Raw genomic sequence first — 10,611 nt, forward strand, 5'->3', positions numbered from 1 at the left:
CACCTCCCAGCTGATTGTAGCTTCCCCCACTTAGCTCAGATGGGGAGCAGCCCTGAGGACCCCAGCGCACACATTAAAGGCCACTGCTGTCTGTCACATAATTTTGTTCATCAGTATTTTGTTTTGGCTGCACACAGATCCCCTTGGCAAGGGGAAGGAGGGCTCAGCAGGGCCGCCCCCACTTCACACAGAGGCAGAAGCCCCGAGCCACAGGCGGGGCTCTGTCAGCACAAACCGCCCCCCCCAACCCTGCCAACTGTCTCAGCCCAGGTTGTGGAGATCAACGTGTCCCGGTGTGCTCACGCACCATTCAAAGCAGACGCTCGCTCGTCCCATCCAGTAACGAAGGGAGTGCATGGGGTGGGGGTGGGGTTGCTTTTTGTTCTTTTAATATCTTCAGAATAAAGTTTTGTCTCCGTGCAGCTGCTTGTGGGATGATGTCAGACCTAGGCACGCCCAGAGCGAGATTTCGTCTCTCCCTGGCTGGGGGAGGCCAGTTTACATCCAACAACTCCCAGCCCCTTCCTCACTCGCTCCCTGCAGCCAAGCAAGCAGGAGAGGGCCAGGAGATTAAGGCAGCAGGTGGAAGATCCCCTCCCCTCATTACAGCAATGGGTCTGAGCAACAGCCCCGCCCCGGGGAGGAGGCTGGGATGGCAGAATCCCATGAGCCATGAGGCCAGTGCAGCATATGGGAGAACAATGGGGGAAGGAAGGCAAGCCACTGAGGTTGCTGGGTCAGCAAAGCCTGGTTGGGGGCAGGTCCATGCGGTTGATGCACGAGCGGAGGCTTGGACCCACGGTGCCAGGGGGCTCCTCGGACCTGTTCAGAGCCACACGGTCTCCACTCTGCCCTGCCTCAGGAGGACACGGCCCTCACTGGCTTCTTGATTCTCCACTGGGACGAGCTGCAACGTGACCTTGAAACGACACGGAAAACGAGTGTGAAACCGGAGTAGCCGGGCACTCGAGCACCCCTCAAAGCAAGACACTGAGCCACAAGGCTAAGAGACAGGCCGCAGAGCTTGAGGGATCAGGCAACACTCCATGCGTATCCACTCCGAGACCCAGCCTGTGTCCTTTGCACAGGGCATCCCTAGTTACACACATCAGACAGAGCCAGGCTCTAGCTCGGTCTTTTGATCCTGGTTTCTAACAGAGGTGGGATCCCCAGTTTCCATTTGGGGGCCAGCAGGGCTTCGGCACCCAGGCAAAGCTGCCCAAACACAGCAGCCGGATTGAGGAAACCCTCTGTATCAACACAGCCTCGCTCAAGCACACAGCGGCTGAAAGTCCTGGGAAGAGCTACACAGAACGATCCCCTCTGATGGCCAAGTCCATAAGTGCTGGGGTGGGAGGAGCTTTGGGATCAATTTGCTACATGGGCAGCAGGTCTGACAAGGAGTGAGCCTGGCCCACGGCAAAGCTGGAGGGGCCTGACACAATAGCCAACCGGCACCTCCCAGCACTGGGAGCTGAAGGACGGGGTCACTGGTATCACAAAGGTACGCCTGATCCAGCTGCTCTGACCACCACACTGGCCAATGGGTGGGACGGAGCCAGCCACTTGGGGCCAGATCCTGAGCTGTTACAGCAGCCCCATTGACAGCACTGGGAGCGAGCTGAGAACCTGCCTTCATCTCCCCCTGTGCAAAGCCCACAGAGCAGAAACAAACCCGGGGATTCAGCCAAAGGGAGCGGCTACAAATAGGACATTGTGAATCCAGCCCCACAGCCCTTAGAAGGGGTATACCAGGGGCTCCAGAGCCGGGGTGAGGAGACCAGGCATGCCAGGGTTACCTTTTTCTTGCGGGTCCCCCGACACAGTTTCAGGTTGAGGAGAGTGAGGGTGAGCAGGAAGCACCGGATGCTGAAGATGATCTCCACCACGTCGAGTATCAGGGACATGGTCCAGAGGGACAGCGAGGAGCTCTGCGGAGAGGAGTGGGTCAGGAGATCTCTTGGGGCCTGAGCCAAACCCACCAAAGCCAATGGGAGCTGTCCCATTGACCCCCACCTTCCCAAAGGCCTGATCCAAAAAGACAGGCACGCTGGGGTTAGCACTGGGTTCAACACCCAGCCCTGCCGCTGACTCACTGTGCGACCTCAGGCAGGTCATTTCCCCTCCCTCCACTGTGCCTCAGTCTCCCCCTCTTTAAAGCAAGGATGATACTTCCTCTATCCCGGGGCTGCTGGGACATTTAACGCACGAGGGTCTACAGCCCTCTGAGGTCCCCAGATGGAAGGTGCACAGGGGTGGTGTTATTAGGAGCAGTAACATGATCAGAGCCTTTAAGGCCAGAAGGAACCATTAGATCATCCAAGTGGACCTGGCCAGTCATTTTCACCCAGAGGCCCCTATATTAAGCCCACATACTTTAGGCAGACTAATATTCCAGGAGACTGAACTGAACGCTGCAGGGAGAGCATGGGAGAGTCCCCAGTGCACCCTCCGCTTAAGGCCCCTGCTATGGGATCCCAGCAAGTGAACCACGCCCCCATGCTGCAGAGGAAGGCAAAAAAAAAAATCCCTGAAACCCCATAAACACCCCGTATTCCACCCCCAAGGTCCCAGCTGCAGCAGGGCCTCACTGCAGTAGCTTCTGCCCTTGCTGAGTAGGAGCCAGGGGCATTACCAGAAACTGCGATGCCAGAGCGGCAGGTGCCCCTCGCTCTGTGGAGCCTTTCCCCTCCTCTCACAGGGATTTCAGACCCTCCCAAGCACTTACATAGACCCCGGTGGGGTCGAAGGAGCACTCGTGGGAGATCTGGATCAGCTTCACATTGGCGAAGGTGCACGTGGCCAGCAGGGCATGCCCTTTGTTGGCGAAGGTGAGGATAATGGAGACCGCCAGCCCCACGGAGCAGAAGAGCGAGAGCAGGGTGCTGCTTATGCTGAGGGAGAAGACTGCCCACTTCTGCGGCGAGTCAGAGAGAAACACAGCTAGTTACAGCAAGGGGGGGCGGGGGGTCAGGCCCCCAGGTCATGCTGCAGCCACCCATCCAGGCTGTCTGCATCCCTCCCACCGCTGGCCCTTCACACAGATGCCAGGGAATTCAGTCACCACGGGACCACGTGGTCTGAGCACAGGCCCGGGAGCGCCCTGCCACTGACTCACGGTGGGTTACAGACCAACCGTATTTTAAGAGAGATCCTCTGGTATCCCACCACAGCCTTCCCCCAGAGCACTACAGATAAGCCGTGTCTGGTTTGTTTCATGCAGCTGCCCTTTCTTTCCTTGAAGGGTGGGTGAGTCACGCTGCACTGCACCCTGAGATGGACTCAGCCTCTGCCTCAGTTTCCCCAAAAGGAGAATCCTGAGGTTAATTTAAAAGTTTGCAAGTACTTAGGCTTCCTCCCCCTCCTCCATCCCCAACCCTCTCCCGGGGTGGGAAGGGAGCTCATCCTCCATCTCCGTCACCCCTAGACATGCGTGCTACTTGTCCCCGAGCCTTCCAGCCTGTCCTGGGGTTTGACGCTCGCATGGAGCCACCAAACAGCACAGCTCTCTCTTGCTGGGCGTGGCACGGAGCTGCAGCCGCCCCAGGCAAGTTCCCAGAATGCATTCCCAGACTCCAGTTCAAACAAGTCTTTCCCCTCTGAAGAGGGGAAACTTGCAAACAGCTGAGAAGCTCAGAGAACCCAGACAGACCCTTCCAGAGTGAAAGACGAGAGAAGCTGGAGAGAAACAGGGGCCCTTCCCCCAGCAGAGCGCTGCCTTTGGTGGGGACAGGCTCCCGAAGCATGACAGGACTGGGGGATTCAGGAGCTGTCCTTACCAGAGCGGTTAGGGACAGGTATCTGGACAGCACAATCGCAGCTATGCCACAGGAGATGGTCTGCAAAGGAAGCACAGACAGCAACTGGAGGAGATACTCTGCCAAGCCCCTCAGACTAGAAATAACTGGTACTGAAAGCCCCAGGGACTTGGGGGCGGTCATCTTGCCCCCACAGTATTTGCTGTTTACTTCAGTTGGCTCCCCCCAAAAATCAAAACGTCCAAGCCCTCTTCTGTCGATGCAGCTGAATAGCCGCCCCATAGGAATCCAGGCACAGCCACCCTTAGCAGCCTGCCTCCAGGAAAGCAGGCACGGTGGCATTCACCACAATAAGGTGCCAACTTTCAGGGCCGGCTGGGACCATTTAAATGCTGCTGGTATTAAAACCAGAAGGAGGCACTGTTGCAGCTTGCCTTCCGGGACCAGGCTGAGCTGCCGTGCCGACCGCAGCGGGGTGGCCCAGGGGAGAGTCTCACCCACCCCCCATTGTGGCGTGAGGCACGTCACTGAATGTTCTGCAAGTGCCTGAAATAATAATAATAATAATAATAATTAGGGTTAACAATTAAAAACGGACTGGTGCCGGCTTGACAGCTCCCGAGGCCAGCTTGGGGGGGTGGGGGGGGACGACTCAGGCAGCCTTAGAAACCCCCGGCAATCAGAGACTTTTTAGGGGTAGGTGATTTTCGAGGATTGGCTTTCATTTTTGTCAAGTGCTTAATGTTGGCAAGTGTTGGAAAGGCAGCGAGTGCTCCGTACTGGGGCCCACTGCAGGAGCTTTCCCCAGTCGTTACTGAATCGGAGCTCACTGGTTCTAGAGCTTTCCTTAAAACCAGCTTGGCAGCACCTAGTTTCTGGGACAGTCTCTGTCCCTGGCGGCTTCCTGCAGGTGCTGCGACATTCCCATGGGAATCTGCCCAGAATGGCTCCAGCTGCCATCCAGATACTTATCTGGCCCCCATGACTGCAGGATCTGAGCACTACGGAGTCCTTCATGTCTCTCTTCTCCCAACACACCTGGGAGGTGGGCAGCGCTATTATCCTCTTGGACAGACGGGAAACTGAGGCGCAAAGCGACTAAGTGACTTGCCCGGGTCTGTGGCCCAGGAAGGAATTGAACGTGGGTCTCCCAGATCCAAGGGTAGCACCCCACCCACTGGAGTACCCTCTCCCTTTCCGTTGGCAGGGAGACTAACAGGGATGGCTCCAGCTAGACCCGGGCCCCATCATGCCAGTCCCTGCCCCAAAGAGCTGCCATGTAGCCTAGGTACCTTTGGGGGAACCAGACTGCTCCCACTCACACCAGAGCTGAATCTGGCCATCAGGCTTGTGGGGGGGTTTCTGTGGGTGATGCTGCAGCCAGGGCTGTCCCAGCTTCAGCATCCGCAGGGATGGAGCAGCCGTGTGGGCTGCAGGAAGGGAAGAGACCGCAGCTCCCAGGCCCGGACTCGGGGGGGGGAAGATTGTTTTCCTGATTAAAGAAACTTTGATGCCAGATTTTGTTTTCTTAAACAGCAGCAAGAAACTGCAGGTGGGGGTGGGGAGGGGGATCTCTGGCCACACAGCTCCCAGGACCAGTCATGTCCGGCATTTAAAGCCGAGTGCTTTCCGCTGACAGCCCTACTAAGTAACTTGGGCAGCCCTGGGAGGCAGCAGAGCAAGGCTTCGTGTGGGTAAGGGAAGTGCTGTCTTTGCACCCACACTCCACTGGTCCCCTGCAGGATCTCCCATCCGTCAGCCTCTACTTCAGCAGGGGGCTTCCTACCAAATGCCTGCAGCCTGGAAAGAGACAGGCATTTCCCCCCCTACCCCCCAGCTTTAACCTGCCATGTCCCCTCCCAGACCCTAAACCACATCTTATGGCCCGTCCACTCCCCTGCCTCCTAACGAGCATCCTCTACCCCCATTATCCGTAGACTCCCCACCCCCGAGCAGAGCCAGCATGCCAGGAGAGCAGTACCAGGATGGCCGAGGTCACCGAGATGATGTTGGAGATGGCGTACTGCAGGGAGATGGAATCCTGGGGGTTTGCCACGTAGCGCAGCACTGTCCCGTGCACAAGGGCTCCGGAGATGAAACTGAGGTGGCCGATTACAATCAGGATGAGCCCTGTCTTCATGAGGAGCTTCTGGAAGCTGCTGGGATCAAGGGTGTCTGCGCAGGAGAGAAGGGAGGGGCTCAGCCCGCTACATCTCTAGTTGGGGTCCAGGCAGCACCATGATGGGCATGCACAGAACAAACACAGCCCCACAGATCCCTGCCCCAAGGACCTTACAGCCCCGCTGACAGCGCCGTGAGGGGTGGAGCGGGCTCGGAGGAAGCCATGAGGCGCACTGATGCTGTTGTAATGCCCTAAAAAAATCCCCTCCGAACTCCTGACCAGGACTCTGGAGCTGCCACAGGGCCTGTCCCAGAGAATGTGCCCCATGGGTGGCAAGGCACAGCTGGGACAGCGCAGCCAGGATCTGTCCCAGGCCCACACCCGCCAGTGGAGTCTCAGGGCTGGCACGGGAGCGCCCGGCAGCTCCACGTGGCCGACCAGCGCCTGGCCGAGCGGGGCAGCGTTCTCATGACGGTGAGTGGATAGACAGAGCACGGGAACAGAAGAGGAGCGGAGGGACAGGGCGAGCGGCGCTGACTGAAGAGAGGGAGGACCGGAAGGGAAGAGAACAAGGCTGTGGGGGGCTCCGGGCAGTCCAGCCCCAAGGCACAGAGCAGTGAATCTATCTACAAAGGCTTCCAGAGGGGCTCGGAGATGCAGTGAGCAGGGGATAGGGTGGAAGAGCTGAGTGGAGCTGTACTCAGAGACTAAACGGTGCAAACCCTCACTCCACCTCAGGGGTCCTTAGCTCGGAGGGTGCAGGAGCCCCAGGCAGGCGGCCTCTCGGAAAGTCCATTCCCAGCCTCTCCCCGCAGGACGAACTGCAGGAGCACTGGTTCCCTAGGCCCATACTCCAGTCCCAGCCTCAGGGGCCCTAGCTGCTGGGGGGAGGTCAGTTACTCCTGCTCCACTCTGTCCTCACAGGAGGAATGGAACGAATAGCAGGGAGCAGCGCGGGCTAGAGCAGACCCTCCTGCAGCTCCGTGCCTGGAGAAATCGATAGTTCCCATTTCCAGAGAGCTCCAGCAGGTGGATCTAAGGCCCTGGAGCACAGAGACCAAGAAAGGGACAAGGAAGTTCTGTAATCAGAAGCTTCCCACAAAACAAACAGATTTCTTTAAAGATTAACCACACATTAAACATCAAAACGCCAAGAGATCATCGCCTCCCCTCCCAGCACGAAGGGGTATGAGCGGGAGGGTGCCCAGGCCCTCTCCACACTAGGGCTTACAACTCTGCAAAACAGAACTCACAACTCATGTGATCCTAGCAACCCGCCATGACCACAGGAACTGCTCTTTGGGGCAGGGCTTTCTTACTCCGATTCCAGACACAGGCTGGAGACCCTGGTGCAAAGCCTTTTGAGATAGCACAGCCTGATGCTCCTGTGTGGACAGTCGTTCTGCTTTCTGGAGGTGACGTTATCAGCCTCCCCACCGGGGCCAGAGCTCACAGATGGGGGATCTGGGTGACTTTGCTTCTATTCCCAGCTCGGTCAGGCACTGGGTGGCCTTGGGCAAGTCACTTTGCCCATTCTGTGTCTTAGCTTCCCCATCTGTAGATGGAGAAGGATGCCGAAGAAGCAAGAAGTGCTACATTGTGGCCTCTGGTGACCAGCTGACAGGACTGCCCCTGGAATCCTGCAGGCACACAGGTGACACCCTGTGGTCACCCCCTCCCTGTGATCAGGATGAGATCTGGGCTTTGATCCCCAGTCTCATTTCTTGCCTTTGCAACCCCACTGATCGTTTGCCACCTCGCCAGCTTTAGCTGGGGCTCCTCATTACCAAGCTCTTACAAGAAGGCTTTTGAGAAAGAAAAAAAACCCACCACAGGATGATGCAGATAAGGCCCCACCAGTCTCCAATCCACCACTGCCCTTCCAGTCTGACCCCCGAGCCCATCCAGCAGGACAAGGGTGTGAAATTCCTACCCCTCCCTTTCACTTTGGGGAAAGTGGAAGCCACTCACCCAGCCGACACATCTTGGCAGCTCTCAGATCAGGCCATTGCTGCTTCAAAGAGGGTCCATGTTAAGGAGTCTCTGCTTTCATCCCCGTGAGCAGGAAGAGGCAGGCTGAGTTCCTGGCACTCCCTGCCCTACCTGCACGGCTCTTCCATGCACTGAGTCCCAGCTGCAGCTACCCTCCCACAACTGTTTTAAATCTGTTCTTCCTGTTTGACTAGCTCCCCATGCCAGAACAAAGGGCTAAACTCCACCTTCCCCAGGAAAGGTGATTCAGAGCTCAAACCCCACCCACCACAGCTCCCATCTCCTGGCTGCAGTGATCAGGTATGTAGGCCTCTCCCTGCAGATGGGCCAGACACCGCATGCTTCCCGTGTGATCCTGTGGCTCCAGGTTCCTTGGCTCCCAGCCAAAAGGGGCAGTCTGCAGTGCAGTGGGATTCTGGTGCGAGGGAGCTGGTCCCCCGACATGAGTAAAGTTTTAACAGAAATCCCAACATAGGGGTTTTATACCATGCAGGCAACTTGCTACTTACACCAGGAGTTTGGCAGCTGAATGTAGGTGGGAGGCAATCTCCAGGACTCCCCAGTCTTCTTGCTTGGGGGTGTCCACCCACCCTGCTGACCTCCCCATCTTGAAGGTGGTAACACTGCACACTTCAAACCCTATCCCAGGGTGGTGATTCTATTGACATTTCTGTACCAGGGTCACCATGTCATGCCTGTCCCAGCAACCCTGCACCCTACCCCTCCCCTGACTTGCACATAGGCTTTCCCCAAAAGTGTACTAAACATTCTTCAGGAAGTGCTGGCTTTAAGGCTCCCTCATGCATCTTACAGCTGAAGTCATGCTAGGAGGGCTCTTCCATGGTTTCCTTGACTTTTATGAGCAAGGATTCAGCTCTCTCCACCCTGGGGACCTACAACTGCCGCTCTCAAGCCATCCTTTCACACACTGATCACAGAAACCCTGCTAGACCCACACAAGCAATAACCATGCTCGGTCCCACCATAAATCAAACCCTGATCGCACTTGTCCATCACACAGGGCTGCTGCTGGGATTCGATGCTGGGTATTCACAGCACATATCACCCCATGGTGCATGCAGGGCCTCTCTTGGACGAAAGCTGGGAGGGTCTCTCAGCTGGTCACAAGCTCAGCTGGATTGTATGTTCCATTGTCACAGCCCCAAACCACAAGGCGGTTTTGATGTATCCAGGCATCTTAGGTCACTCGCTCGCTCAATTTTAAGCAGTTTTGCTGCTAATGTTCTGTGGATTTCTCCTTGCAGATGGTTAGCACAGCCCCCCAGGGATTTCAGCTCCCAGGAGAGCCTGCACACACTCGTTTCACAGCAGAACCTTCCTACTCAAAAGGTTTACAGTTTCTGAAGTCTCTCGGTGCCTAGATGTGACACTGATGGGTGCACCAGAGAGATCCAGCACTTAAGAGCTGTGTGGAAAGTGGTTCCAATCAGAGCCCACAAGGAGAAGAAACCAGAAATCAAGTCTCCAAATGTAGAGTATGGGTGAAATCTTGGCCCTAAGCTGACAAAACTCCCATGAATTTAATGGGACCAGGATTTTATCCCGTGCAATCTCCATTAGAAACACAGCCAAGCTGTGAATGAAAGAACTCAGGAGGTAGTTGAATTCTTACTGAAGTGGCATAACCTATTTAAGAAGGTATTTTCAAAATCCTTCCACAGCTACAGCATTAGGCAGGTGCCACCATGTAGCCAGACAGACATTTTAATAATTCACCTCTCAGTCTGAGCTCCGGGCCCACCTCTTGTCCTACTCAGTCATTAGAAATTTCTCCATCATTTCGTTACTACTGCCTCTCTCCTACTCCAGTGCCGTGGATGTCCAGTGCCTGCTGGGCACTCTTTCCTCTATCTGGGATATCCTGTTACTACTTGCCTTGCATTGTGCCCTGTGTAAGGCTTTGTTCAGTTTTTCCTTCCTACGGACACTTGAGTTGCCTAACAAAGACCTCCTTACTAGGCAGCCATCCTGCACTGTATGGTCTCCTGTGGTGACAGGACGGGACACAGTGAAGGAGATACGCACTGAGGTGAAGGACACTGCACCTCTATGGGGACAGGAGCAGAAGACCAACCAACAAAGATCACTTCTGTGTGAAAGATGCCCAAACTCCACCTAACCAGCTGACAAAAGGAAAGCAGGGAGGCAGGAGTGAAAGACTCATGATTGAAGTGGTCCTCTCCCATGTCTTTTCTTCACTCGCAATTGCCAAAGTCATGCTCCCAAAGCTACAAGTTCTAATGTAATCCGTGCCGCCAAACATTTCACCGCCACCACTTCTGGTCTCTATGCTTATTGCTGTGCAGTTATGCTTCCTGCCATCCTTGCTGCGGCCGCACCCAGTTCCCAGCTCTGTATCTGCAGGTCTCCCCCCCATCTCCAGCTATCGACTTCAGGGGTGAGTGAAATACTGCAGACTGTTCACACAGCCTGGGAAGCAGGGCCATATCACCCCACACAGCCTTAATCCGATTCTAGGTCTGCGTGCTACTGGATAATCCAGTGGCTCCCCCACCTCGCCCTGTTTCTAAACATAGGTCCCTCTAACCCTGCTACCTGCTCTCGATCACGGTGTTTGCCACCGCCTCTGTGCCTCTCCCATTGTGGCCACCAAGCCACATTCAACCACCCTCCTCACTAGGAGCGACTCTCTACAAAGATCATGAAAACAAGGTATGTTCAGAATGCCTGTGATGACAGCAGAACTAGTTGTGACTA

General features: G+C 55.9%; 1 protein-coding gene across 1 annotated transcript; it reads right to left on the bottom strand.

Moving 5' to 3' along the window:
- Positions 1-98: 98 nt before the first annotated feature.
- TMEM54 (transmembrane protein 54) lies at positions 99-8,064 on the bottom strand. The gene is made up of 6 exons (XM_074934248.1): positions 7,852-8,064; positions 5,740-5,933; positions 3,780-3,839; positions 2,729-2,917; positions 1,800-1,931; positions 99-919 (listed from the first exon to the last, which is right to left on the bottom strand). Exons 1-6 carry the CDS (start codon positions 7,862-7,864, stop codon positions 827-829), a joined length of 681 nt encoding a protein of 226 aa, XP_074790349.1. The 5' UTR covers positions 7,865-8,064; the 3' UTR covers positions 99-826.
- Positions 8,065-10,611: the final 2,547 nt, after the last annotated feature.

The sequence above is a fragment of the Natator depressus genome, chromosome 19, assembly GCF_965152275.1.
Source record: "Natator depressus isolate rNatDep1 chromosome 19, rNatDep2.hap1, whole genome shotgun sequence".
NCBI classification, from domain to species: Eukaryota; Metazoa; Chordata; order Testudines; family Cheloniidae; genus Natator; species Natator depressus.